Below are 27,977 nucleotides of genomic sequence, written 5' to 3'. Positions count from 1 at the left end.
GCAACCCCCCTTATGTCATTTTAGATATTTTAGTAACCACATCTAAAAAGAAGAAAAAGAAATAGGTCAATTTTTAATAATATATTTTTATTTAACCCAACATAAAATAATATCATTTAAAATGCAGTCAACATAAAATCAAGATATTTTCCTTTTTTTTTTTTCAAACCAAGTCTTTGAAAGCTGGCATGTACTTGAATAGCTGCAGCACATTCCAGTCCAGACTAGGCACATTCTGGTTGCTCAGCAGCTGCATGTGGTCCTGGGCTGCGGTGCTGCTCGGTGCCGCTCCAGACCACCACCGCCAGTCTCAGAGACGGGTTTGAGTTACAACCTGTGTCTACCCCAGGCCACTGCTCTGTTTGTCCTTAACCTCTTTCTAGCCTTAGGCCTTATCTCTGGGATTAGAGTGAAAAATAAACTGAGGCCCCAGGAAGGGGGAAGCACACATGTGGCTCAGAGGTGGGCCCAGCCAAGGCAGCACAGAGAAGCAATGAATGGCCCAAGCTTTGGAGGCGTGTGGATTGGGGTTCAAATCCCAGCTCTTCTGTTTCCTAGCTCAGCCCCCTTGGGAGATATACCTTACCTCTCTGAGCCTCAGTTTCCTTATCTGTAAAATGGAGACCATGGTATCACTTCTGTCTTCCAGTCATTGTGAAGATTTACGATTAATACAAATTGCCTGGCACATATAAGTGCACAGCACGTGATATTAATAGAAACAGAAGCCTTCCCTTTATACATGGGGGATGCATGCGCTCCTTTAAGAGAGACCCAGATGCATTTTTGAAGGGACAGAGCTGGCTCAGGAGCCTGCTGACACCCTGCCCCTGTCTCTTGCAGAGCCACCCCTCAGTGACGACCTGCAGGCTTCCTCAGCTGTGTCCAGCCCCACCCAGCCAGGTCCCGTCTTGTACATGCCGTCTGCTGCCGGAGACTCGGTGCCCGTGAGCCCTTCCAGCCCGCATGCCCCTGACCTCAGCGCTGTACGTGCCTGTCCAGGGGGTGGGGTGGGTACCATGCCTGCCCAGAGCCAACACCTGCCTCTCGTGCCCTGTGCTTGGGGAGGAGGCCTCCGCCCAAGGGTGCTGCCCTTTCTGCCCCAGGGTTCTTCTGTCAAAAGCTGATAGTGGCTGGAGTGGTGTCCCCAGAGCCCTGCGATCAGCCTGGGTAGAGCTGATCACAGGTAGTAGAAGGGACAAAGCCTGTCTGCCCCCCAACACACAGCTTCCACATGGGGTTCTGGGTCCTGGGTGGTGGTTGCTGCCCCCTGGCCAGTTAAAAAGGAACTGAGCCCCTTGATGAAGGGTCTCCCTCCCACGCAGGGACGGAGAATGGGCCGTGCCGCAGCCTGCATTTTGCCCACCAGCCTGCTCTCTGCCTTCTCTGCAGCTCCTCTGTAGAAACAGCAGCCTCGGCAGCCCATCTAACCTCTGTGGCTCCCCACCGGGCTCCATCAGGAAGCCCCCGAATCTGGAAGGCATTGTCTTCCCTGGGGAGTCCGGCCTCGCCCCTGGCAGTTATAAGAAGGCTCCTGGCTTCGAGAGGGAAGACCAGGTGGGAGCTGAGTACCTGAAAACTTTGAAATGCCAGGTAAGGGATGAGGGGGCAGCCCAGTGAGGTTAGCATGGGCTAACCTGCATGCGGCAAGAGAAGACCTGGAGGGTTGTCCTGGCCCAGCTATGGGGAATGTGGCTGGGAGATAGGAAGCCCCTGTTCCCAGCCTCTTCAAGACTGAGCGGAGCGGGTGAGGCCATCCCATTTTACAGATGAAGACAGGCAGGTTAGAGGCTGAGCACCTCACCCAGTGTCAGAGCCAGTTAATAGAGGGGAAAGGGTACTATTCCGTCTTCTGACCCCACGTCCGGACTTTGCCCTGCCCTGTGCTGCAGGGCCTTGGGGAGCAGGACAAGGGGTGTGGAACTGGCTTATCTGTGACTTGGAGTCACAGGGAGGAGAGGAGCAGCTCCCCGGGTTCCCAGGGTAGGGAAGGAGGGTGCGTGTGTGTGAAGGGGGACTGTACAACAGGTGTCTGGTGCCTCCTTCCCCCTCAGTGAGCCATGGCAAGTTGATGCTTAGGAGGACTCATGGGCTCAGGGTCCCTCCCTAGCACCACATTCATCTCCTGCTCCCTGACTTTTCTCTCAGGCCAAGTTAAAACCCCACTCACTAGAGCCCAGGAGTCAAGAGCAGCCTCTGCTTCAGCCCAAACAGGTAAAGAGCCCTCAGCCCCCTTTCTCCCCTTCTGGCACCTGCTGTGGACAGGACAGGCCCAGAACCCCAGGAGGCTTCTTCGGGGAGCACGGGGCACCGCTTTCTCTACAAACTGAGGGCAGGATTAAGGTGGGGCCTCAGCCCCAAATTCAGAGAGGGTGGGAGTCAGGCCCTTGAGCCCCTCATCTCCGGACTCACTCATTAGCCAGTCAAAAAAAATATTAAACATCTGTCCTTGCACTGAACTTGCTTCTCCCTTCCCCTACTGCAGAACTTTAGGGATGAGTAGGCCCTGCAGCCTCCAAGCCACACCTGTCCAACTCCAGCCTCCCAACAAGGTGTTGAGGGCAACCAGGCGAGAGCTGGGATACACCCTTCCCTTCTGCCCTAGCCAGCCCCCGCCTCCAGCCCCCATCCGTGGGCAGCCATCCCACTATGTCTCTTCTTCACTCTCTCGTTGCAGGATATGCTGGGCATCCTCCCTGTGGGCAGCCCCCTGACCTCAAGCATCTCTTCTAGTATCACCTCCAGCCTAGCAGCTACTCCCCCTAGCCCCGCCGGCACCAGCAGTGTTCCTGGCATGAATGCAAATGCTCTGCCCTTCTACCCCACCAGCGACACGGTAGAGTCGGTCATAGGTAATTGGGCCATTTCTGTTGCTAAGTCTAGGAGCAGGTCTGGAGTTGGAGATACTAGGACTCTGGAGTGAGACTCAAACCAGCATACTGGTCACTTTAGACATCTGTCTTGGGAGAGTCAGAGGGTGGGCATTCTGAGCCCTTTGACCTAAATGGAACATGAGCCCAAGGTGTAGGGCCAAGACTAGCCTTTATAGCCAATTAGCCCTCCAGTTTGCTCTTCTGTGCAGATTAGAAAGAAATGCCTCTTCCCATGGGTCTGTGCAGTCTCATTCCATGACATACGTCATTCAACCCCAGCTAGGTATCCTTGTGAAAAACCTGCACAGCTGTCCTTAGAGTTCCTGGTCATCAGAAGCCACTGCCCTTCTCTTTCAGCAGTCATTTATGGGTGCCACTTTGTGCTAGGTCCTACTGCAGGCACTGGGGTGACAGAGATGAAGACATGCTGTTCCTGCCCTCCCAGTCCAGTTCCTCAGAGCGCAGTGGACATTTGTTGGGCAACTACTGTACACTAGCCACTGAGGGTCCAGAGACCTGCCTGCCCTCAGTGAGCTCAGGGGTGAGACATACAAGCTGTAACATCAGGGGACAAGACCTCTGTCAGCTGGATTAGAACTCATTTCCCCCGGGTGTATCGAAGAAGGCTTCTGAAAGGAGAGCCATTTGAGTGGGACTTGGCTAGGGGATCGGTGTTGGCAGAGGGGCAGCCCAGGCACAAGCAGAGGCTTGAGCGAGCACAGCTCCAGTGGGACTGAGCTCAAAGATGAGGCAGGGGCAGGAGTAGAGGCAGTAAAGGGCAGGTGGGTCCAGGAGGTGAGGCCTGGAACCTCGGGACTGTGTGGGCCCTCGGGAGGCTGGGAGGCTCACACTCCAGTCACTCTGTCTCTAGAGTCTGCCCTGGATGACCTGGACCTGAACGAGTTTGGGGTAGCTGCCCTAGAGAAGACTTTCGATAACAGCACGGTGCCCCACCCAGGCAGCATCACAATCGGTACTGGGCATGGGTGGGCAGGATGGCTTGGGAGGGCCCCTGGGGTCCAGCCTGGCCCGGGGATGGGCAGACGAGCCACGCCCTGCTCAGTGTGGCCCGCGTGGCTTGCCCGGCACTCACTCGGCCATGCCCCTCACTCGGCCACGCCCCTCACTCGGCCACGCTCCTGGGCCTCTCTTGCAGGCGGCAGTTTGCTGCAGAGCTCCGCACCCGTGAACATCCCTGGCTCCTTGAGCAGCTCTGCTTCCTTCCACTCAGCATCCCCGTCCCCTCCTGTCAGCCTCTCCTCGCATTTCCTGCAGCAGCCCCAGGGCCACCTGAGCCAGTCAGAAAACACATTTTTGGGGACGTCAGCATCTCATGGATCTTTGGGTAAGAGGGGGTATGGCTCTCTAAGGCCTGGGGCAGGCATCTGGGCTTTTGGAAAGTGCCTTTGGCCATTTTGTCCACGGCTAGAGGCAGTGCAGAGTGGAGGTTAGAGTAGGGGCTCTGGGCACGGAGGCGAGTCAGGCCCCGGTTCCATGATTCTCTGAGGTGTGTGAACCTGGACAAGTGACTTAGTCTCTCTGTCTTAGTTTCCTCTGTGAAATGGGTATAATGGCAGCACCCACCTCGTGTGGTGGTTGTGAGGCTTAAAGGAAATAACATGAGTGAAGTGCTAGGCCCCGGGCCAGTGCACAGTGAGAAGTGTGGCCTGAGAGTTGCCAGGGTCTAGGTCTGCTCTCCGTGCCAGTGTGGCAGCTCTGCCTAGTCACCCAGAGCTCCTCAGGGCCAAGGGAGAGGTCTGAACAGGCTCGGCCCTGGCGCAGGGCGGCCTCCCTGTCCAGCAGAAACACCAAGCGGACCCAGCTGTAGCTCCAAAGGCTGTTGGCTGAACCCAGCGTTAGAACTGTGTGGACCAGGGGTTCTGGAGGGCACATCAGAGCAGAGGGTCCAGAAGCGTGGGTGGAGACCTGCGTGTGTGCGTGGGGCCAGTGTGAACGTCTGCTGAAGTAACAGACGTAAAGCAGCAGACGCCCAACCTGCTGCCTCTCATTCAGCAGCAGCTGCTACTCTTACTTCCCCCTCCCCCAGCAGCTGTTCAAGGAGACCAGAAACACCCTCCCTGAGGGTGCTGGCCATCCTGGTCACACTGAGCCTGAGCCTCTGAGCTGCGCTTTGACATTCTGAGCAGCTTTGGGTCCTTCCCTAATGTCTCTGAAGATGAGTGCAGCACCTTCACCGCTGGTGGTGATGCTGCCGGCTCAGGTGCCCCTTCACCGCTGGTGGTGATGCTGCCGGCTCAGGTGCCCCTTCACCGCTGGTGGTGATGCTGCCGGCTCAGGTGCTTGCTGTTATGTTTGTCGGCTTGCCCGTATTCTGGAGGTATCTTGATTGCAGCCCTATTACTGGCCACGCATTCCTTCCTTCCGCACATAGTTACGGATACAAGGTGAGCTCAGCAGTCCCTGCTGGCATGGAGCCACGGTCTCTCGGGAGAGGCAGAGGCGCCCAGGCATTACATCATACTTAGAGACCATCACTGTCATGTGGAGGCAACAGGCTGGGTGCTGCGATTCAGAATAATAGAGGGACCTAACCTGGGTGGGGCTCCCCGAGGAAGTGGCGCCTCTCCACAAGCGGAAATGCCACCCGGGCGGGAGGAGAAGCACAGGTGGGGCTTGCCGCTGGCCAGGGCTGCTTCAGCAGGGACCCCAAGTTCTCGCCTCCAGGACAGGGCGGAGAGCCTCGCATCTCCATACAGGATGACGTTGGTCATGTAGGTGCACTTGTGTTGCTTGGAGGACAGACTCTTAAATCCGTTTGGTTCCAGAACATCCTGGCTGGATTAGTGGGAAAGGGAGCAAGAAAGAAGTCATTAGAATGATATGTGTGGGTAGAATGAGGCCAGAGGTGGATATGAGTCTCCCTCAGAAGACAGGGGCCGTCCTGGGGGCCACAGAGCAGCGGCACGTGGTGTTAGTTAAACATCTGCTGAATGAGTGGGTGAAGGGGGCGGTGGATGAGCACACAGCTTAGCTGTTTGCAAAGAGTAGGCCTTTGGAGCCAGACGCCCTGGCTGTGTCCTGGCTCTACCATGTAACTGTTTTTGTGATTCCTGGCAACATGTTTTATGTCCGTTTCCTCACTGTAAACAAGGGGGATGGACCAAGGGCTCCCTGTGCTCTTCCGGCTCCAGCTCTGCCATCATCTGAGGCTCTTGACCCAAGTCTTTTTTCCTGAATCTCCTCCTGCGCCTCACATCAGGGTGCAAGAAGGCTCCCCTTTCTCTAGGCTGAAAGTGAAGTTGGGCTCGCAAATTGCCACATTCCCAGACTGCTCTCCCTACAGCACTTCCCAAGTCCCCTGAATCACCTTGTGAGGCAAGTGATGGGAGCCCCACTTTACAGACGGGGATGCTGAGACTTGGAAGTTAAATAGCTGATGAGTAACAGGTGGCACCTGCGCATCCCTGTGAAATCCCCCAGCCTGACATTGCTGGAGCCTTGCACAGCCAGCCCCTGGAGGCCCCCAGGCAGGGCTGGACAGGGCGGGGGCCAGGCCCAAGCCCAAAGCTCTTCGGAGCTCTGATGTTCCTCCCCTTCCTGGGGCAGGTCTGAATGGGATGAATAGCAGCATCTGGGAGCATTTTGCCTCTGGAAGCTTCTCCCCGGGCACTTCCCCTGCCTTCCTGTCAGGGCCCGGGGCTGCCGAGCTGGCCCGGCTTCGGCAAGAGCTAGATGAAGCCAACGGCACCATCAAGCAGTGGGAGGAGTCCTGGAAGCAGGCAAGACAGGTACTGGCCCTGCCCACCCGCCTTTCCCGGGGCCTGTGGCATCTAGCCCAAGCCCGTCTTACACAGAGTGGGCACAGGGGCTGGGGGTGGCCAGGGGTCCTGGGGAACAGAGCAGAAACTCCGTTTGGCTTATTCTCTCCCCCTGTGGAAAAACTTGCCTTGCCGGTCAGGACCCTGGGGTGGCTGGTATCCCAGGCCTGGAATTCCCTCTGTGAGCTGCTTATTTGGTCTGGGCCCATAGCACTGCTTGCTTCTGCCCAGAAGCCCTGACTCTCCAGGGCTCTAGGTCCAGGGTTCTAGGTTCTGAGATGGGCCTTATGTCCAGCCACAGCATGGCTGCCCCTGGAGGTGCTGGCCAGCTCTGCCTGGTGCTCCTCTGCTGTGCTGGGCTCAGCCCCTTTCCCTGCCCACAGAGGGTCTCTTGCAGGTCCTGAAACCTCTCCTCTCTGCAGGCAGCATCAGCCCTCCTCCCTGCCCCACTTCCCAGACACCTGACCCAGCTCCCCCGCAGGCCCCACAGCCACAGTGGCCCACACGGGCTCCCAGAGATGCACTCTCGGGGTGGGGGGCAAGGGCAGGGGGGCCATCATGACAAGGTGCTGCGTGTTGGGCCCATAGGCTTGTGATGCCTGGAAGAAGGAGGCAGAGGAGGCCGGGGAGCGGGCCAGCGCGGCAGGCGCTGAGTGCGAGCTGGCCCGGGAGCAGCGAGATGCACTGGAGGTGCAGGTGAAGAAACTACAGGAGGAGCTGGAGCGGCTGCACTCGGCCCCCGACCCGCAGGCCCTGCCCACCTTCCCCGACCTGGAAGCCCTCTCACTCTCCACCCTCTACTCTCTCCAGAAGCAGCTGCGGGCTCACTTGGAGCAAGTGGACAAGGTCAGCTTAGGAGGTTGGGGAGCACAGGGTGGGGAGGTACAGTGGGCTCAGCCAGTGCTTGGACTTGGATGGGTCCCTGCTGCTCCAGGGATGGCCACCCTCCTAAGAGCCTCTGTCCCCGCTGAGCTCACACAAAATGCCAGCCTGCTGGAGAGGAGCTCGGAATAGAAAGTCACTCACTGGGGAGGTGGGAAACCTGGAGGTAGATGGGCACCAGGGCCCACCCCTGGCACTTTCGAGGGCAGGCACTGAGCTGAGCTGCATTAGTACGCCTGGGCCCTAAGTTTCTCTTCCTGTGAGCTCTGCACACGCCAGCAGACATTCCAGAATGGTTAGTCCCCAGGGCTCCTGTCTGCATTCCTCGGTGCCCTTCTGGGTCCCCAGGGGAGTGCGGCACAGTGGGAAGAGTATACTTCCCTTCGTTGGGCAGCCGTGTCACCTCGGGCCCGTCACTACCCTCTCCAGACCCCACAGTTCTCACTGGGGACCTAGGGTCATTATAAGGTCAAACGAGACAAGAGGCAGAAGCCTTTGTGCGAGGGAAAGCCTGTCCGGCTGGAGCTGTAGAGCGGCCCTGGCCCTCCCCACTCCCCCACGCACAGCTCCGACTCAGCCCCACTCGGCCTTGCAGTTGAAAGCAGAGATGAGGCGCCTTGAGGTGATCAGCCAGCCCCTTGACCCTGCCCTCCTCCTTATCAGCTGGGGCCTGTAAGCACACTGTCGAGTTTCTTCATCCCAAGGGGCTACAGTGAGAGTTGGGGGAGCTCTTTGTCCGACATGGGGCTGGGCCGGTGACCGTGATGTCCCTTTCCCCACAGGCCGTGTTCCACATGCAGTCGGTGAAATGCCTTAAGTGTCAGGAGCAGAACCGAGCGGTGCTGCCGTGCCAACACGCTGTGCTGTGTGAGCTCTGTGCCGAGGGCAGTGAGTGCCCCGTCTGCCAGCCAGGCCGGGCCCACGCCCTCCAGTCGTGACCCTGCAGGCCTGGCCCCGGCCTGGCTCAGATCTTCTCCCCTAGGACTTTTTAAAGTATATATATGTATGTATGTATGTATGTATGTATGTATGTATGTATGTATGTATATGATTATGTATACATTTCTGTATGTGTGTAGGTGTGCGTGGGCGGCCAGTGTGTGAACAGTGTCTGTGTGTATATCTATACGTGGATATAGACACACACTTTAAACAGACTCACCAAGCACTTTTTAAGAGAAAAAACTATTTTGCAGTCCTCCCTCTGCCCGCTCCCTACCTTTCCCACTGCAGAGACAGAGGCCCCTCTTCTCCCACCAGCCTTTTGGCAGGGAATCTGTTTCAGCCTCTTTTTTTATGTAGGAACTAACTATTTTTAACTTCTTCCTGGGGCCTGAGCAGGGAAGGGTGGAAAGCTAGAAGGGGCCAAGGGGAGGGGACAAGCCTTCAGGGCAGGCCCTGTTCACCCCACTTCCCCAGGCCAGGGCGAGAGCCAGGGGTGTGGAGGACCTGGGCCCAGACCTGGTTCCCAGCTGTGAGGCTTGAGCGCGGGGGATCCAAGCCCGCCGAGCTCTAGGGTTACCAAGCGCGTGTTTAGTCCAGGCTGGCGGGCCAAAGCCGTGGGGCCAGCCCCACTCCCAACCCTGGGCCCTTGCAGCTCCTCGAGGGGCAAAGCCCAGGCCTTTTACCCCTCAGGTACCTGAGGCCGGGGGTGTACCCCAGTCCTCCCCCCACCCCCGGGCTCCTAGAGCAGCCTCCCTGGCCCCAGGGCGACCTACCAGGCTGGCACTGCCCTCTCCATCACCCCCCAGCTGCCCTCAGCTGTCTCCCCTCTGCACAGCCCTCCGTGCTGTCCACCCCTCCCTCTGGCAGCTAGCAGGGCAATAGGTGGGGAGGAGCTGCGGACTGTGAGGACCAAGGTGGGGCTCAGGCCCCGCCCTCCTCCCCAGGAGGGGCTCCGTATGCATTCCTTGGTGCTCTCTGAGTGCAGCTGACGTCCTGCCCGTTTGGAGCAGACGCCTGTGTGCATGTGTGTGCGTGCCTGTCCGATGTATATTGTGTCTTAGCTTCCATTTTTAAAATTGTTCTGTACAGAGAGATGCAGCAGGGGGTGGGAGGGCAGAGTGGGCAGAGGGAAGCCACCCCACTCCCAGCACTGGGGGTCTGGGGTGGGAGCAAGAGGGCTGCAAAGGGTCTGGCCCGGCCCAGGCGCCCCCTTGGGCTCAGCACGAAAGGGCTTTCAACGAATTAAGTGAAAACTTTTTTACAAAAACGCAAAAATCAAAGCTCCAAACGTATTGGAAATAAAATATGAACTTGCGGTGGTAGCTTGTTTATGTCGGGGTGAGGGACAGTTGGGCCCTAAAGGAGGGCCTCTGCCAACCCAACCCAGGAGGGAGTTGGGCCCTAAAGGAGGGCCTCAGCCAGCCCAGCCCAGGTTTCAGCCATGGGAAAGGCTCGTGCCTGACCCCTGAGGTGTGGCTAGATAGCTGAAGAGGCCTTGAGGCACTCTGGGCCCATCCAGGCCCAAAGGCTGCTCCAGGCTCCTAGACAGAGCTTGAGTGTTCTGACGCAGGCCTGCTGGGGTTGATGGGATGGGGACCATTAGCCCTGGACCCAGAGACCTCCCAGGCCCTAGGGCTCTTCAGAGCTCTATCGTCAGATGCAACTGGTATACTTTTAATGTTTTCCAAAAGACAAAAAGGCCCCTACTAGCTTCTCAGAGGAACAGACAGTGCCTGCTCATAAAAGCATCGAGGGCCTGCCCCCTGAGGGAGCCTTTCAGCCACCTCCCCTCCCCTGCTCTTAGCTGGCCTGTTAGGTGGGTGGGAAAACACACACCTTGTGGGCTTTCTGTATGGGTCTCAGAGGAGCAGCGCTGAAAGAAGCCTTGGACATGGTCTTATCTGACCTCCCCCCACTCATCATACCTGTGCAGGCTCAGAGAGGTTAGGTGACTCAACCACAGTCACACTGGAATGAGAAGTGAGCCTCAGGCTCTGACTCCCAGCATATGGGCCACTCCCCCAGGCAGGTCTGGGGCCCCATTCCTCTAAGCCCTGCTGTTCAGAGCAGCCCCTCGGCCTCAGCCTGCACCCCTGGGAGGCCCCCCCACTCTTGGGGTGCCCCCACGAGTGCCAGGCTCCTGTGTTGGGCAGTGGCGACAGAACCTGATACGTCTGGTGGTGTTTGGTTCGAAGCTTTTGCTGCTGCGTCAGTTACCTCCACACCTACCCCGCTGCTCTGTAACGGGGAGTGAGCGGTGGGCTGGGGCCCAGAGTCAGGGGCAGCCCAGGCTCTCCTGAGGGCTGAGGAGGGGTTTGTGATGGCTTGGCTGTAACCTAGGCCCCGCTGCAGGCCAACAGTATGTTTAGTAAGAGGACGATGTATTGTTAATTTTTTTATTTTTGCTAAGAAAATTTCTAGGTACTGTCCCAAGGAGGAGCGGTCCTCAGCAGACACAGATAGCCAAACTGTGCCAGCCCCACTGCCCACCAGTTCTCACCCCTTCAGAGCCAGAAGGTCCCTGGCTCTAGGCTCCTTAGCCTGGGTGCTGGCAGCTCCCTCAGGAGAGGACCCAGGCTCCCTTCATTATGGCTGCTGAAGAATAGGGCCCAAGGCACCTGGCCCCCCACTTCAGTGGCTGGAACAGGCCTGCCAGGAGAGGAAGGGCTGAGCCCCTCCTCTGCCAGAGCGGCTTTTCCCTACGAGGGGAGCAGGGGTAAGGGGTGCAGACAGCTGTCTCCGCTCCCCCAGGGGCTGGACTTGGCAGAGAATGCTGAGGCTGGGGCTGAGGGGAGGAAGGAGGGGGTATAAATACTGCGAATGGGGCCCCCATCACTGTGGGCCCCGGCTCTGGCAGCGGGACCCCGCACACTGGGGCTCCCCCGACCTGCAGGGCCCTCCTGGAGTGTTAGGCCAGGTGGGAGGGCTGCGCTGTGGTGGGGGGAACACAGGCCTCCCAGGGACCCAAGCCCCGCTGCTGCCGCCCTGGCGACGGGGCGTGCTGGGAGGCCTGCTTGGCTCGCTGCCGCCGCAGCCGCACAAACACCTGGGCCTCGCGGTCCCCCTTCCGGCTCTCTAACAGCTGCAGGATTGGATCCCCTGCAAAGAGAGGCATTTGGGGGTCAGACTCGGGGAGTGGCAGGGGCTGCAGCACTGCCCCATTCTCCAGAAATTAGCCATGGGCCCACACCAGCCAAGCTCGCAAGACAGCCTGACAGATGAGGCAGGAAACGCGTTTGCCACGCCTGGGCAGCGGGGCGCACCTGCGGCGCGAGAGGCTGACGTGCCTCAGGTGGCGACTCTTCCTTTCCATACAAGAACCTTGGGCCAGTCCACCAATTCGTGCCTCAGTTTACTCATTCGGAGAGTAGCGATAACACCTGACTCACTGAGTGGTTGTAAGGACTGAGGGTTAACATGTGTCCAGTGCTTAGAACTGACCCATGGTGAGCGCTCAAACACAAGACCTACCCCTCTTATCAAGCTTGGGGACTGCCCTGCAAGAACGTGCCCCCTGGGCACAGAAGTGGCCCCTCTCCCCAGGCAAACTTGTTGGTGACCTTATCCCACCAGAGAGAGTCGCACACACTTGGCCTAACTTAACCTTCACTGGTCCTTGACCAGGCGCGAGATCTCAGCAACACAAGCCCCCAGGCTGGCTCCACAGGCTTCCACCTCCAAGGAGGCTTTCCTCTGACCCCAACTCGGCCTCTGGGGGCCCCTGAGCCTTTCACAGCTGCCCCTCCCCTGTATCCCCAGTGCTGGGCCAGGGCCCACACTCACAGGGCTCAGGCCTACCGTTGGGTGCAGGGTAGGTGAGGGGCAGGCGGGTCTGAGGCACGTCGCCGGGCTCCACAGTCCCCGTCAGGCCCGGCACCGAGCACAGCGGCAGGAAGGCCTCCCCTTCAAGGTCATCAGCCCCCAGCGTGTCGTGATCCAGCACCGTGAGCAGAAGGCACGCCCCATCCTTCTGGCACGGCTCAGCAGGCACCAGGCTGGGCGGGGGGCAGAGCCGGGCTCAGCTGCCTGCCCCACGTGCTGCCGTGGCCACACAGCCCCCGACGCGGGCTCGCCCAGACGCGTGGGATTAGGGTTGAGAGCTCGCAGCCTGGTGTACCTTGGGCCACACGCCATGGTGCCTGCTCTGACTGTGGGCCGATGTTTTAAACCAGGGGCCCCTGTGTACCCAGGCCCACCTGACTGGTGGAACAGAGGACCTCAGGGGCAGCACCCTTCCCTGAAAGCAAGCCTCTAACACTGGACTCAGACTGGGAGAGTCTCCCCAGCAGCCTCACTCCACCTGTAGGGGAGCAGGTTTGAGGCCTGTGCCAGCAAACACTTGTCCCAAGTGCTCCCTCCCTGGGACTCAAACCCAGTCCTCTGAGGGGAGCCCCTCGGCCCGCCTCAGCTGGGAGGAGCAGGCCTGAGGCGGGTCCAGGGCTAGTGGGACCACTCACAATTCAAAGGTCTCATCAAACAGTGGGTGAAGTTCCTTCTTGTGCTTTTGGGTCTCTCGGGGGGCCAGCTCAGGGAACTCGTGCCTGGGCTCCAAGGTCAGCTGGACAAAGGGGTCGCTGGAGCCTGGCAAGTGGCCGGGGAGGGGACGTTGGCCGAGGATATCCCAGCCCCGCCGCCGGTGCCCACGCCAGCAGCTGTGCCCCGCTCAGCAGCACTGCCCCCTCCTGGTAATCCAGCAGAAATGCACCCAGTGCTCAGGCTGGACGAGCAGAGCCCCCGGGAACTCGGGGGACCAGAGTGGGGACACGGAGAGTGGCTGGGGCAGCCTCCACTCACCATTGGAGTCCAGGGGCAGCAGGCTGGAGGCGCTGAGCAGCTCCACGTGCAGTTTCTGCTCGGAGGCGCGGTAGGAGGCCTTGACTGTGACGGCCCCGAGCTCCTCGTAGGTGGTCTCTGCCTTGGGGGCGGGGCGCAGGGGCAGCGTCAGCAGGGGCTGAGCGGGCGAGGCGGGGCTCCAGGCGCGCAGGGAGCGCGGCGGAGGAGGGAGACTCACCTGCTGCTGGATGCGGCTGCAAAAGTACTTCTGGATGAGTTCCCGGCTGGAGGCCGCCTGCAGCTCCAGGTCCCTCTGCAGAGCCTGGGGATGGGGCACAGCTGAGGAGTCACTTGAACTGTCACACAGTCGCAGCCCAGTGCTGCCCTTCAGAAGCTTGCAGCCAACGGGAGACGACAACGTGAAGTGGAAAGCACTGGGCGCTGGGGGACCACAGGCAGGGTTGCCCTGGCAACAGCCAGAGGCACCGACAGGGTGGGCTCCACAGGTGTGTCTCAAAGCCGCCCCCGCCCCAACCGTGTTTAGAAGAACTTCACACGTGGAGGGGTTTTTTGTTGGTTTGGTGGGGGGGGGGCGTTTGTTTGTTTTTGGTTTTTGCTGTGCCACGAAGCATGTAGGATCTTAGTTCCCGGACCAGGGATGGAACCTGCTCCCCCTGCATTGGAAGCGCGGAGTCTTAACCACTGGACCGCCAGGGAGGCGCCGTCAATTATGTTTTTTTAAAGGAGCCCACATTTTCATTTTGTGCTGGGCCCTGTAAATCACGTAGCTGGTCCTGGACACAGGTGAGCACAGGAAGGCAGGCTCCCCACACCACCAGCTAACCAAAAGGCCCCTACCTGGAAGGTGGCCGTGTGCAGCGCCTCGGGCGGCAGGCCACAACCCTCTGCGTAGAAGCAGACCTCCAGGTTCTAGGGGGTGAGACATCAGAGGTGACCCCCAGGCACTCTCCCACCAGGGATTTTATTGTTGTCACTGGTATTATTACCTGTAGTGCGATCTTCAGCCTGCTAGAAGCCAGAGGGCAGCTCCGCTGGGAAGCGGCCACCTCCGCCAGCACCGTGAGCGTGTGGGTCCACAGCAAGGTCAGAAGGCTGGGGTGCCGTGCAGAGGGATGCCGGACACAGGACAGGAGGACAGAGGAGGAGGAAGCGGAGATGCTCTTGAGAAAGAAGAGGCCTCGTGGGACCCAGGCCCACCCCCGTTCGCCAGTGCCTCCCCACCCCCACCCTCCACCTGCCTCACTGGTGGGACTGGGGCCCAGGCTGCAGGCAGGGGAGGGAGGGAGGGCTGGTCTGCTGAGGGAAGGAAGGAGGGCAGGGGGCGGGGCAGACAGGCCTAGTCCTATCCAACATGTCTCGGAAGCTAGTGAAGGATCCTTCTCACTAGGATTAACAAACCCCAACCAAAAAAGGAGCAGAAGGGTGGTCCCCCAATGACAGAATCATGAGTCAAGATGGGAGTGACCAAAATGAATAGGATCTCAGCACACAGCATGGGTAAGCATGTACTACCTGCGGCGAGAAAAAAATAGCAACCAAGCCACAGTCCATCCTAATAACAACTGAAATAACTGAAATTTCACTTGTCAAAGTAGAGTCAGGCAGATAAGCACAAAAAATGTGTAATTAAGAACGGGGGTGGGGCGCTTCCACGGTGGCACAGTGGTTAAGAATCCGCCTGCCAATGCAGGACATGGGTTCGAGCCCTGGTCCGGGAAGATACCACATGCCACGGAGCAACTAAGCCTGTGCGCCATAACTACTGAGCCTGTGCTCTAGAGCCCACGAGCCACAACTACTGAGCCCTTGTGCTGCAACTACTGAAGCCCTCGCACCACGACGAAGAGTAGCCCCCGCTCGCCGCCACTAGAGAAAGCCCGCGTGCAGCAACGAATACCCAACACAACCATAAATAAATAAATTTAAAAAAAAAAGAATGGGGGTGCAGGAGACTTCCCTGGTGGTGCAGTGGTTAAGAATCCGCCTGCCAATGCCGGGGACACGTGTTCAATCCCTGGTCCGGGAAGATCCCACATGCCACGGAGCAACTAAGCCCGTGCATCACAACTACCAGGCCCACACGCCGCAACTACTGAAGCCCGCATGCCGAGAGCCCGTGCTCTGCAACAAAGAAACCGCTGCAATGAAAAACCCGCACACTGCAATGAAGAGTAGCCCCCGCTTGCCGCAACTAGAGAAAGCCTGTGCGCAGCAACGGAGACCCAACTCAGCCAAAGATAAATTAAAAAAAAAAAAAAATGAATGGGGGGATGGGACTTCCCTGGTGGTCCAGGTCCAGTGGGTAGGACTCCGTGCTCCCAGTGCAGGGGGCCCAGGTTCGATCCCTGGTTGGGGAACTAAGATCCCTCACGTGTGCTGCAGCCAAGAGTCCGCATGCCACAACTAAGAAGTTCACATACCGCAACTAAGAAGCCCGCATGCTGCAATGAAGACCCGGCACAGCCAAGATAAATAAATAAATAAATAAGTAAGTAAATAAAAATAAATATTTAAAAAAATGAAAGAATGGAGGAGATCTAGGGATTTACCTGGTGGTCCAGTGGTTAAGACTCCACGCTTCCACTGCAAGGGGGCGTGGGTTCGATCCCTGGTTGGGGAACCAAGATCCTGTAAGCTGTGCAGTGTGGCCAAAAAAAAAAAGAAAAAAAGAATGGGGGAGGTCTAAAAATTTTTTAAAGTTTAGAAAAAAATTGGGTGGTCCATACTAAAAGTAGTTAATTTGGGGACTTCCCCCCTGGTGACGCAGTGCTTAAGAATCTGCCTGCCAATGCAGGGGACATGGGTTCGAGCCCTGGTCCAGGAAGATCCCACATGCCACAGAGCAACTAAGCCCTCGTGCCACAACGACTGAAGCCCGGCGCCTAGAGCCCATGCTCCGCAACAAGAGAAGCCACCGCAGTGAGAAGCCCGCGCACCGCAATGAAGAGTAGCCCCCGCTCGCCGCAACTAGAGAAAGCCTACGCACAGCAACGAAGATCCAACGCAGCCAAAAATAAATAAAATAAATTAATAAAAAAAAATAAAAGTAGTTAATTTAGTCCCCATACTTAAGTGTTCATTATGCACAGACACTGTTCTAAATGTTCTGAGGCAGTGAGTGGTACGTTAAGCCCCTGTCTTAGTAGACATTAAACTCTATTTTGTGTGAAGATTAGAGCTGAACTAATGGCATTCTCGGGCCTAGGAAATAAAGAAGGTGGGCTCCTGAAGCCCCGCTGCCCCACCAGGAGCAGAACTCTGGGGGCCAGCAGCCCCATGTGGAGGACCTGTCATCATCACCGTCACCGTCGTCACAGCAGCTCAGTCATCAACCACTTCCTTTGCTGCAGGCACTGCTCTCAGCACTTCACATGACTCATTTAGTCCTCAGTAGAGGCCAGAACTATGACCATCTGCACAGAAACCTTGAGTAATCTGCTCAAGGCCACCCACCAAGCAGCAGTGAAACTGGAGTATGAATCCAGGTCGTCCAGAGCCCATGCCCTTGACCTCTACCCACGGCTGCCCAGTGTGCTGGGCCCTGTTTTGAGAGAGACCCTAACGAGAAGTTCCCCTGGAACACCAGCTGCCTGTAATGTTAGGGAGGGCAGAGCTGCAGCCTCCCGAAGATGCAGCCCAGGGCTAAGGGAGAAAGGACAGACAGGTTTCAGCTCAGCCTAAGGTGAAATGGATAGCATTGTGCGGCCATGAGCGCCCTGACCCTTGGAGCAAGCGTTTAAGAGAGTCTGGTTGCATCCTCCCCTGAGGATGGATGCTGAGGCCGGGAAGGAGGGGCGGGTGGGAGGAGAGGTGGAGGTGATGGGGCGCCACAGGGCAGGCGGCTGCTGCAGACCTGTTGAAGTTCTCCTGCACCAAGTTGGTGTTCATGTAGCAGAGCTCCACCTCCAGGAACTTCATCAGGGGCAGAACGGCCTGGGGAGGGGAGGCAGCACATCTGGTTCTGGCCCATTCTGGTCCCACCCCCATGCCTTTGCCCTGGCCCGGAGAGGAAACGGGGCTAGGAGCTTTCCTGCGCATCTGTGGAATGTGTGCAGAGCCAGCCCCTGACCACAGTCGGCTCCAGCCACACTGGAGACAGTATAGCCTTTTCTATAGCCCTGAACCTGCCAGACCTGGTCCTGCCTCAGGGCCTTTGCCCATGCTGTTCTCTCCCATAGAAATCCTCGCGGCTCCTTCTCTTCCTTCCTTTAGGTCTTGACTCAGCTGTCACCCTCCAAGTAAGGCCTCCTCTGGCCACTATCTAAAAACACAGTCCTCTGACCCTTTCCATTCCCTTGTGTGCTTTATTTTTCTCTTGAGGGGTTATCATTAACTAACATATGATATGTGTGTGTATACATATATATATGTTTACACACACACATATATGTATAGTTCTAATAACAGCCGTAGCTATAGTTATCTACTTAGCTCTTTTTTCACCTCCTCTACTAGAATGAAAACTCTAGGAAGGCAGGGATTTTTGTCACACTGTTCATTGATATATATCCCCAGTGCCTAAATCAATACCTGGGACAAAGTGGGTGCTTAAATAGTTGATGAATTAATGAGTAGCACGCTCCCAAGCAAGCACAGGTGTAATTATTATCCCCGCTGACAGATGACGAGCCTGAGGTCAGCTGACCTATATAAATAGAACAGCTCTGCTAGCAGGCAGCTAAGAAGGAGTCATGCCCGGGGCTGTTTGGCTGCAAGGTCTAAAGCCTCCCCCACTGCAGCTCCCACATTGACGGTCAGTGCTGGGAGAGCCGGTGGAATGACCCAACCCCACCCTCTTAGCATCTAAGGGGGAAACCGAGGCCAGGAGGGAACATTTCTTGCCCAAGTCTGGGGGACTTATCTCTGACACCCCATGGCCTTCAGCCCCTTGCCCACCCTAAGCCCCTTTGCAATCCCTGACCCACATTGCTGGCAAAGGTCAGCACGCAGGGAGGGCCACTCACATCCTCAGGCAGGACGGATTCCTTGAGGCCCACGAGTTTCTGGATGTGCCTGGCAATGCCCACCTCCAGCTGGAGACACAAAACGGTAGGAGGGAGGCCAGGGTGTGAGTCGGGGCTCAGGAGAGGTTGCTTGGGGCCTGAGTTTAGGTTCAGGAAGGGAAGGGGGCTGGACATTGGCCCAAGTCCTGCTGGAGGGTACTTCAGGCTGAGGATGGGTGGGGTGGGGTCACTGTGGGTCAAACAAATTACCTGCTCGGCCAAGGTGCGGACGCCAGTGCGGATCTCATGGCCCAGCCCAGCCAGGGCGCCCTGCAGCTGGGCATGCAGCGTGTTCTGCAGCTGCCCCTGCTCCAGCACGGCCCCTACCCGCTGCTCCAGCGCCTCCCATGCCAGCTGGGTGGGCAGCTTTCCGATCACCAGCCGCAGCTGCTCCATGTCGTTCACCACCACGCACAGCTGCAGGCGAGCGTGGGCACGGGGATGCCGAGCTTCCTGAATGGTGCCAGGACTGGCAGGCTCCACCCCTACCCCGGCCCAGCCTCAGCCCCCAGCTCTGGCCCTTACCATGTTGGCTGCCTGACCCTGGTCCTTCTGGCCGGCAGAGAGCTCACGGGCCCGGGCCTTTATAAGGCTGCAGTACACCAGGGCCAGCCGACAGGTGTCCTGGGGTGAGGAGGGCGTGATCAATGGGGGTGGGGAGTGCCGAGGAGAGGCAGATGCGGGGGGCGGGGGGGGGGGAGGCAAAGGAATTTCAGTGACTTGGGGGATTTAGGACATAGGCTTTTGGAGGCTGCTAGGATGAGAACTGGGGAGAAATCGTGGGGTGGGAATGAGGCTGCACCTCCACAAACTTGACGGTGATCATGAAGGCCTCCTCTGGGTCAGGCCAGTCCAGCTGCTGGGCAGTGTGGCTGAGCTGGGCAAAGCAGGTGGACAGGTCCACAGCCGATGTGCTGTGCTTGGTCAGTTCACCCAGGGGCACCAGCTAGGAGACGGGGGAGTGTGTAGAAAGGAGGGCTCAAGGCTGGCCAAATCCATGCTCTCCCTCCCCCCTTGCACTTGCAAGCATCCAGGGCTCCTAGAGCCACAGCAAGCCCAGAGCTGGGCCGGGGGCTGCAAGGCGAACAAGCAGGGCTCTGCCCAGACCCCCCAGGCCAAGTCCCCCCCACCCAATATAACAGGAGGCAGGGTTTTGCACTCAGCTGGCCTCGAGAGCACCGTTCAAAGCTGGTTAACCGCTTCCGCACGTGCCACACGGTTGGCAGAGCTGCAAGCCACACCCCGAAATGTGGGACTCTGCCCCTAGTCCAGGCCCCAACCCCACCTCGTCCATCTGCACAGCACGCTGCACCCGCTCCAGGGCCACGCTGTACGTCTTCTGCAGCCAGGAGGGGATGGCCGGCTGGAACCAGTGGTGGAAGCCTTCCAGGGCCAGGACGCCATCCCTGGGGAGAGCCAGGGTCAGCCTGGGGAAAGCCGGGGCCATTGCGGGCTTCGGGCCCTCCTCTCCCTGCAGCCAGTCTGCTGCCCACCTCTCCGAGGGGACCGGGCCCAGCTGGTAGAGCTCCTTCAGGCTGATGTAGAGCTGGAACAGACTTTCGCCCATCTCCGGGGTCACGGCACCGCTCACCACAGCAATGTGGTCCTGCACCCTCTTGGCCACCTGCGAAGGGAAGGCGTGGTGGGCGGAGCTCCAGAGCCAGGGCAGAGGGCGTGGCCTTGGGACGCGGTGGGTGGGTGGGTGGGTGGGGCGGGGGGGTGGGTGGGGCTCACCAGCCATTGCAGCTCCAGGAAAGCCATGGAGAAGAGGTCGATCTTGAGGACACTGGAGGAAAGGCAGCAGGTGTGACCTGGCGGCACACAGCGGGGTCCCTCTGGTCCCCATTCTGAGCCCCTGCTGCACTGCCTCCCGGCCCGGCAGCCTGCTCACTTATGGAAGATCTTGCTCCAGGTGCGCTGGCACTGGTGCAGGTCACCAATGATGTCTTGTACCAGGTTCAGTAAGGCCTTGCCCTCCTCCAGCATGCCCTGGCAGGGGCAGAGGTGAGCCAGGCAGGGCTCTGAGGGGCAAGCATCCTGTCCCACCACCCACCTCCTCACCCGAGCCCCCTCACCTGCACCATGGGCTGATGGTGCTGCTGCTTCAGGTGGAACCATTCAGTGGTGCCAGTCTGTGGGCAGAGAGACAGTGAGCAGGGAGGGCTGCTGGGCCCAGGCACCGCACCTACAGGGTGGGCACCATACCTGCAGTGCCTCGGTCACCAGGCGGGGCAGGGGGCCTCTTTCGGGGCACAGTTCTCCAAAGGCTTTCATCTTGCACATCTGTACCAGGACCCTGTGGGGAGAGAGAGCCGTGTGCAAGATGCCCGTTGCCCCGTAGCCCCCACTCATTCCGCCGGCAGGCTTCCCCACCCCAGAGGTGCCCCAGCTGTTCCCCGTCCCCGACTCCACTGAAGCGGGGGGTAACCACTGACCTGAGGAGAGACTGCAGCCGGGCTGGGGAGTCGGAGACGGAGAGGGGGAAGACAGAGCGGAACCTCCGGATGAGGGAGAGGCCATAGGCCAGCAGGGAGCTGAATGAGGCGGCCAGCTCCTCCAGCTGCAGGGCCAGGACGGTGCTGTGAGGCGGGGGCTGCTTTATGGGGCCCGGGGAGCCGCTCCCTGAGCCCTGCCTGCCCAACACCCCTCGCCCCGCCCCAGCCCACCTGCTCTGCCTTGAGCCGGCCCTGGATCCACTGGTACTCGATGCTGGTGATGGGGTACAGGAGGCAGCTGCTGGGGAACTCCAGGCTCTGGTAGAGACGGCTGTAGGCCAGCCACTGCCTGCGGCAGACAGGAAGCCCTCAGCCTGGCCAAGTGGGGCACGTTCCTTCCCACAGCTCACCTGGCCTGGCCTGGAGGGGGTGGGGGTGGGGTAGGGGCAGGTGGCGCGGCGTTATCCCCACCCCACCCCCACCCCAAAGCCTCCTGGGGATCCCCATCGACCCGCAGAGGCTGAAAACCTGTGGCTGAAGGTAACCCACAGGATTGTTTTTGTTCCCATTAGTGCTTTTCAAACATGTAAATGAATTGTCCATCTCTTAAATTAGAATATTTGTGATTTTAAAATTCAGGACTTCTTGCTTCTTTTGAGAAATCAGATTTGGAGACTCGAGCCTTCAAGTACATGTAAAACTTCAGCTAGAGCATCCCTTCAGAGAGTCGAGGGGAGACTTCACAGAGGTGACCGAACTGAGACAAGAGGGAGGGCGAAGGAGGCTGGGGCAGAAGAGCAGCCCAGGGACAGGCCTCCGCCAGGCGGGGATACAGCGCCGCACTCCCTGCAGAGGCCCTGCAGGCAAGTGAGGCCCTCACCCTCCGTGCCTGCTCCAGTCTCCAGCCTCACCTGCATTCCCCACAGCCAATCAGGAATACACACCTGCCCCTGGTCCTAGAAGCTGCCCTTCTCCGCCAGCCTCCTTCTGACCCCCTACTGAATGCCAGTGTCAGCTCCCACTCTCAGTCCTCCTCCTGGCAGCACCCGGGCTGTGCCCCTACTCCTCTCGTGCATGGAAAAATCTACAAACTCCTGTGTGTCCTTCCTGGCATTCCCGTAATCTAACAAGGCTCAGGGGAGGTGACAGGCCCTCAACACGGATCCAGGAGCATCAGCGCACAGATCTGTTCAATGGCCCTGGGGTCTGGGCCCGGGGTGGCAAACTCAACTGCCCAGAAGGACTCAGGTGGTGTCAGGGGACGAAGCGCCCGGGTGGCAACTGTGATGGATGGGGGAGGGCACGCTGCTCTGCTCTGACCACCTGCAGCCCGGCAAAGCGACAGCCCTGCAATTCCAGCACGAAGCTTTCACGGGAAACTGGTGATGTGAATCTGCACAGCAAACCTCCAGAGTTTTAAAAGTCGGCAACTGACTCAAAACTTAAAATACAATTTGGGCCCCAAACAGAAATCTCCTGAGGGTTAGACTTCGGGCTGTCAGCCTGCAGGAGGGCACGCAGGGAGGGAGAGGGTGGTGTGGCGCAGACGGCCCTCGGGCACTCGGGCTCAGAAGGGCACTCACGCCATGGACTGGTGGAAGTCGGACAGGTCCTTCTGCGTGGAGTGGAGGAAGAGGACGGTGGCAGCCTGGGGGCTCAGCAACCCATTCCAGGAGGTGCTGCCCGCCTGAGGGGACAGGTGGAGGGTGTGAGGACCTGACACGCAGACCCTGGCCCTGCCCACCCCTGGGAGGGCAGTACCTGGTGCTGGGTGACCTCGTGGGACACGAGCTGCTGCAGCAGGTGGAGATGCACTCTGTAGCTGGGCTGTGAGCGGCTGGCCATGGTGGCTCTCTGCAGGGGGGCCGGCGCGGCCGTGAGCAGAGGACCCCACGCCCAGTGCACCCCTCCTCCCCACCCAGCTGGGCCACCTACCCGCTTGTGAATGAACTGGAACTGGAGGTGACACTGACCACGGTCCGGGTAGGTCTCCGTGCAAGGCTCTAGAGGGTACCACTGATCCTCCCGGCAGCGCAGATCCTGGCAGGCCGGACGGGCAGGGGATGCCCACACCTGTGAGCCGCAGGAACCTCACCCGGTCGGGGGCAGGGGAGGTGACGGGAGGCAGACCCCAGGCTCCGCTTGGCGCAGACCTGGAACCCCTCCCTTGATCCCCTCGTCACCCCCTCTCTGCCTCTCTCCCGGGAACCTTTCCCCACTCCACTCACCTGTAGTCTCAGAACCACGTTCCCCAGAAAGTCATCCTGGCCTTTGTCCTTCCGGACCTCCTTAAAGATCCTGTTCCAGGCAGGGTGCCGTGAGGGAGAGGGACCAGGAGCCTGACCGGGTCAGGCTGGAATCTGCTCCCTACCTGCAGCCACCTGGGCCCAGGTGAGAGCCTGCAGCCCAACAACCAGTATGCATGTGGAGGCAGGGCAGCAGGAGCCCCGACTCCTTCCCCGGGAAACCCACGGCCCTCACCTTCGCAGCCCGTGCAGATCTGTGAGCTCCCCGAGCTTCTGTCTGACGGACTCCACGGTGTCCATGTCCCTGGTGGGGCAGAGGTCTGAGCAGGAGGCGGAGAGGGTGTCCTGGGAGCCCCCAACCCCTTTCTGCCACCCTCACCTCCAGGCCCCCTTCTCTTCCCAACCCCTACATGGCGGGGGGGGGGGGGACATGCTCCTCACCACATGTCCAGACGAAAGCTGGCATTGCTTATGTCCTCAAACTCCCTGTAGTGAGAAGAGAGCATGGCTGAGGGTCTTGGAGGGATAGACCCCTGGCCAGGCCACAGGCTCCCTCAGCCCCGAGCCTGCCCCCCAAAACTGCCACCCAGTATCACCCACTGCCAAGTCTTAGTCCCTCCCTGCAAACCCTCCTCCCCTCCCAACGGCATCTCTCTCTCCTTTAAAGTAAGGCTTCAGGCTACGCCCCAGATCAACCCAGATGTGCCTGACCCTCCGCCGCCCACCAGCACGTGGCATTTAAGCCATTGCTGTGTCCTGCTTGGCCTCCTGTCAGTCTTGCCTGCCTCGGGAGCAGGCTCCTCCTCCAGTCAAACCAAGCTCCTCCCCCGAGCCAGGAAGTGCTGCTGGCCCAGAGCGGGTAGGAACGGGGGCAGGGCCACGTACAGGATGAAGGTCTCGTCCCAGACGGGGTTGAGTGTCTGGGTGATGACCTGGGTGCGGTGGATCTGCTCCTCTGGGATGGTGTGCCTCACCACGGCCTTCTGCCGCCGCTGGAGTCCAGGGCTGTCCCCCGGCACACCCACCCCCTGCTCGATGCCCAGCAGGCAGTAGGGGTCACTGAACCCTGGGGAGGAAGGGGAGGGGTGTTGGCTAGGCTCCCAGGGAGAGTCCTTAACGCCCCCCTACCCCTCTCCATCCCAGGCTCCAAGGACAAGGGGCCAGCAGCACCAAAGTGAGCCCCAGGGGATGTTTGGGAGATGGGAACTTGCATCACAAGCTCTGGGACAGGCTGTGATGGGGAGAGGAAGGAGCCAGGAAGAAGGCCCTCAGGGCCCCCCATGGCCTACTCACCACTGACATCCTTGCCCAGAATGCCCTTGGCTTGTTTCACCGTGGCCTTCAGACAGAATATTGGTTTCTGGAGCGACAAGTGGTGGGGCCTGAGTCCCAGAGGGAGCTGGGCTTCCCAGCCCCCGTGTTTGCTCAGGACAGCCCTGGCAGGCTTACCTCGAGCTCCTGGACCTGCCGCAGCATCTGCTCGTGCTCCTGGGGCTCCATACGGAAGGCCTGGTGGTGTAGGAGTGTGGGAAGCTTGGGGCACGGGGTGGGAGTGGGGGGACACGGCCAGGCTGCAGGGAGGCAGGTGGAGTGGGGGCTGGCCTCACCTCCTGCAGGTATCGCAGCAGCTCAGAGGACTCCCCGACATGGGTGGGCTCGGGCTGACCCAGGCGGTACAGGACCGTGTAGAGAGCTTCCTCGTAGAGCAGGGCCCGCTGAGACACAGCAGGGTCACCTTGGGAACCCCCGTCCACCCACCACAAGGTCTGAGCCCCACCAGCCACCCCTGGCACTCACGGCACATGCCCAAGGTGGGGACCAGGTGTCCACACGCGCAGCGGAGGGGAGGGGGTTGAGACCCAGCCTCGGCCAGCAGCCTAGGGGGATGTCTGGGAGGATGCAGGGCTGCTTCCCAGCACCCCTCTGCGCCCCGGAAACACTCCGATTCTTACCTCCTCAGGGGACAAGTGGTGGGATGTTGGCTCGATCTGGGGAGCGAGGTGGAAAGACAAGGTGTCCCAGAGGCCTGGACCAGGGCTCGGACGCGGGAACGGCTCCTCACAGAGCAGGCCCAGCCCAAGGGCTGAGGGGGCCCCAGCACCTGGCCTCCAGCCCCACCAGTGCCGCACACCTGTTCCCACAGCAGGGCTCCCGGGGGTCCGGCACCCGGGCCACCTTCCTCATCCCCTGGCCCGCCGTGGCTCGGGTCCATTGGCGCTCAGCCGTGCCAGCTCAGCTGCACCAGCAGGCGCCCGTGGCCTCAACCTCCCCCAACCTCCCTTCCTTCCCCAGAGGAAACAGCGCTGCTTATCGGGCGGCTCCGCTCCGCACCCCGGCGGCGGAAGTGAGGCCCAGCAGCAGAGGTGGGAGACTGGGGGCTCATGCCAAGCAGGCCTGGGGGCTGCTCAGCTGGCCCCCGAAGGCCCAGCCCCTAGCGGACACTCCCTGCCTAGTGGAGCGGGTATCTTTGGGACTGGAGGAGCAGCGGATGGCTGGGGTTGGGGTGCGAGAGGGAGGGGCCACCGAAAGGCTCAGATCCCAGACCTGAGGCCCAGGCTGGCCCAGAGAACACATGGCAGACCCTCTTCTGCAGACCCCAAAGGCTCTGCCAGAGGCTAGGGTGGGCAGGAGAGGGGCACACATCCTCAGCCGCAGCCCACAAGAGGGGGGACCCCGCACCCAGAGGGGGCAGAGCCCCACCCAGGCCTGCTCTTCTCCCCACTGAGGTCCCTCCTACCTCCTGAGCCCTGTGGGGCAGGGCCTCCTGCAGATCTCTGACTCTGCGGCGTCTTATCTTGATGGCCTGGCGCGAAAGGGGAGGGCGCCGCTGGGTCTGGGAGAAGAGCGTCGCCATGGTGGCCAGCCCTGCCCTTCCCCTCCGCCTGTGGTGCCGCTGCCTCGGGTGAAGATAGGGAAGCCACAGGGTTATGCAAAGAGCCCAGGGCTGCCACCGGTGCCAGGGGAAAGGGAAGGAAGGGCAGGTCACGGGAGGGTCAGGTCGGGGTTTCACCACCTTGGGGTTGGGGGGCCACGGCTCCCAGGCCCCTGCACCTTCCTTCCTCCCTCCCACTGGCTGGGTTCCTGGGAGGAACTCAGCTGGGCTGGAGGCAGAGGTAGGCCAGGTGGGCGGGTCCGCCCCACCCCACCTTCCCACAGGGGCCCTGGGGAGGGTCCAGTGCCGTGGGCAGCGGGCATGAGGGCAGGGGGGCAGCGGGCCTGCTGCATCCAGGTGACGGGGGACGCTCCCCTGGCCGGTGGGGTTCTCAACCTCAGGTCTCCCTGAACCGGCCGCAGACCTGGAGTAGGGGTGGGCAGGGCACAGGGTGGAGGCTCCGGAGAGGCGCCTCCCCAGCCGTCAGCCAACCGCTCAGCCTGCTCTGCTCCCCAGGTGACATTCCACCGAGGTGGCAGGGCCAGGCTGCGCGGGGCAGGGATGGCCCCACGGCCCCGGCCCCCATAAGGATGGTCGGGCGGCTGCTCCCTTCAAACGCCCTTGTAGGGGCCTCAGCCAACCCGAGGAGCTGCTGGGCGGGGCTGCAGAAGGAACAGGCTGGGGACGCTACTGCCTAGCCTCTCCTGACAGGGCGACTTGGCCCAGAAGGGACAGGAAAATGGACGCATCGGTGCTGGGCTGAGCTCCACCACAGGGTCCCAGGGCCGCCCTCCAGGCCAGGGTCCAGGGGGTGCAGGCCTGGGCATGGACGGTGGCCGTTTCCCACCCGCCCCGGCCCCAGGGTTCACAAGGAGGGTGGCACCAGAGCCCGCGCTGCAGGGGCCAGTCTTGAAGGGCTGGCCTTCACTGACGTGCCCTCTAACCCCCACGAGGCAAGGCGGTGAGCACAGCAGCCGGGGACGCAGGAACTCCGGTCCAGCCCAGCCCCTCCTGCCAACGCCTCCCACCCAGAGCAGCTGCTGGGCTGTGCCAGGCCCCAGGAGACTCAGCGGGTGGGCACAGTTGCTGAGCAACTGCCACAGAATGGACACAGGAGAGGCCTTAGCATCCTGGGCCCAAATAGGCCAAGAGAACAAGGGACTCTCACACGGGAGGGAACACTGCCTCCCCCGGCCCCAAGCAGCCAGATGGCTCTCCTTCCCAAGAGCCTCGTCACCACACGCAGAGCCGGGCAGGGTCCAGTCACTCATTTTCACAAGTTCACATTTTCAGCAGACAAATCAAGGTGCAAACAGGGTTTATTTCACATTAATATATTAAGTGAATTTTTTTGTCAAATAAATAGGGAATTCTCTTTAAATAACCATCTCCTCTCTTCACAGCCAGGCCAGGAGCAAACGGGAGCGAATTTTAGTGCATCCAGGGGGCGTATCACCAACCAGGCAAGAAGCTTAAAGGGAAGAGGGCAGGCTAAGGGGCTGGCGAGAGGTCATGGTCAGCGCCCCAGGGGTCTGTTCCCAGCCCTCCCGGCAGCCCCCAAGTGGACATGCATTCTGCAGTTCCAGTCCAAGAAGCCCCTTCTAGAGGGAAAAGAGAGAAGGCAAAGGGAAACAAATTCCAGAAAAACTAGCAGGGAAGCAGAGGGGCTCCCTCCCCAGCTGTAGCAGCCTGGCCCTCACGCCACCCACCCCCTGGTGGCTCGTGGGAAAGCTCCAGAAGTCAAAAGCAGTGGCAACAGGATGACCAAGGACAGGGAAGGGAAGGCGAGCGTGACGGGGGCTGAGGCTGGCTGGGAATGGAACGTAGGCTGACAGTCCAGCAGACAGGTGGCCTTCCACAGCCAGGTGGATGGAATGTGAGTAGGGCCTGGCAGGGGTCCCTGGGGAGGGCAAAGCTCGTGAGGATAAAGTGGCTACAAAACGAGAGAGCTGGACTGCGGCGGAGGAGGTGGCCAGAGAGTCCCTCCGTGGGTAGAAGCGATGAGAGCAGGACAGGAACGAGGCGGACGCCCCCGGGGATGCTGAGAGGGAAGCGCTGTGGGCTCTGGGCTCACGTGGGAAGCTGGGAGGCACCGCTCCCCGCACCCCTCAAGGCTAGGTCCTGGCGACTGCTTTATATTCATCCAAG

General features: G+C 59.9%; 2 protein-coding genes across 7 annotated transcripts in view; one reads left to right on the top strand and one right to left on the bottom strand.

Moving 5' to 3' along the window:
* Positions 1-9,794, top strand: part of UNK (unk zinc finger) — a 33,973-nt gene extending 24,179 nt beyond the window's left edge. For 2 of the 3 annotated variants that reach the window (XM_067714553.1, XM_067714552.1), the window contains 9 exons: positions 844-986; positions 1,393-1,593; positions 2,149-2,214; positions 2,678-2,852; positions 3,745-3,846; positions 4,030-4,218; positions 6,441-6,622; positions 7,241-7,498; positions 8,317-9,794. In XM_067714553.1, the coding sequence (XP_067570654.1) occupies positions 844-986; positions 1,393-1,593; positions 2,149-2,214; positions 2,678-2,852; positions 3,745-3,846; positions 4,030-4,218; positions 6,441-6,622; positions 7,241-7,498; positions 8,317-8,472 (1,472 nt within the window). In that variant the 3' untranslated portion in view covers positions 8,473-9,794. The remainder of the gene's footprint in view (positions 1-843; positions 987-1,392; positions 1,594-2,148; positions 2,215-2,677; positions 2,853-3,744; positions 3,847-4,029; positions 4,219-6,440; positions 6,623-7,240; positions 7,499-8,316) is intronic. The other variant, XM_067714551.1, reaches the window with a different exon arrangement.
* UNC13D (unc-13 homolog D) lies at positions 69-26,274 on the bottom strand. 4 transcript variants are annotated; one of them, XM_067714548.1, is made up of 32 exons: positions 25,695-25,922; positions 24,910-24,945; positions 24,565-24,672; positions 24,407-24,466; positions 24,251-24,317; positions 23,843-24,023; positions 23,399-23,443; positions 23,193-23,261; positions 22,940-23,009; positions 22,647-22,784; positions 22,473-22,565; positions 22,295-22,398; positions 20,943-21,060; positions 20,712-20,836; positions 20,482-20,572; positions 20,352-20,408; positions 20,168-20,265; positions 20,011-20,062; positions 19,770-19,900; positions 19,562-19,682; positions 19,079-19,222; positions 18,802-18,900; positions 18,487-18,693; positions 18,238-18,306; positions 17,127-17,206; positions 14,260-14,365; positions 14,111-14,182; positions 13,491-13,574; positions 13,274-13,394; positions 12,937-13,060; positions 12,278-12,474; positions 69-5,669 (listed from the first exon to the last, which is right to left on the bottom strand). In XM_067714548.1, the coding sequence occupies exons 1-32, from the start codon at positions 25,809-25,811 to the stop codon at positions 5,602-5,604; spliced, it is 3,252 nt and encodes a 1,083-aa protein (XP_067570649.1). In that variant the 5' UTR covers positions 25,812-25,922; the 3' UTR covers positions 69-5,601. The 4 variants fall into 4 exon arrangements, with proteins under 4 accessions (XP_067570649.1, XP_067570651.1, XP_067570650.1 ...); XM_067714549.1 differs by lacking the exon at positions 69-5,669 and adding an exon at positions 10,862-11,578 and having other exon boundaries at positions 25,695-26,274; XM_067714547.1 differs by lacking the exon at positions 69-5,669 and adding an exon at positions 10,862-11,578 and having other exon boundaries at positions 22,647-22,751; positions 25,695-25,915.
* Positions 26,275-27,977: the final 1,703 nt, after the last annotated feature.

Source organism: Pseudorca crassidens, chromosome 19 (assembly GCF_039906515.1).
Source record: "Pseudorca crassidens isolate mPseCra1 chromosome 19, mPseCra1.hap1, whole genome shotgun sequence".
Lineage (NCBI taxonomy): Eukaryota > Metazoa > Chordata > Mammalia > Artiodactyla > Delphinidae > Pseudorca > Pseudorca crassidens.
Note: the sequence above shows the minus strand (reverse complement) of the source record. Positions and strands in the feature narration are given on the sequence as shown.

Coding starts and splice junctions, on each gene's coding strand:
- UNC13D (XM_067714549.1), bottom strand. CDS start 25,811: ATGGCGACGCTCTTCTCCCAGACCCAGCGGCGCCCTCCCCTTTCGCGC. Junction 24,318..24,406: donor GGCAGGTCCAGGAGCTCGAG/GTAAGCCTGCCA, acceptor TTGTCGCTCCAG/AAACCAATATTCTGTCTGAA. Junction 20,409..20,481: donor TGGTGACCGAGGCACTGCAG/GTATGGTGCCCA, acceptor CTCTGCCCACAG/ACTGGCACCACTGAATGGTT.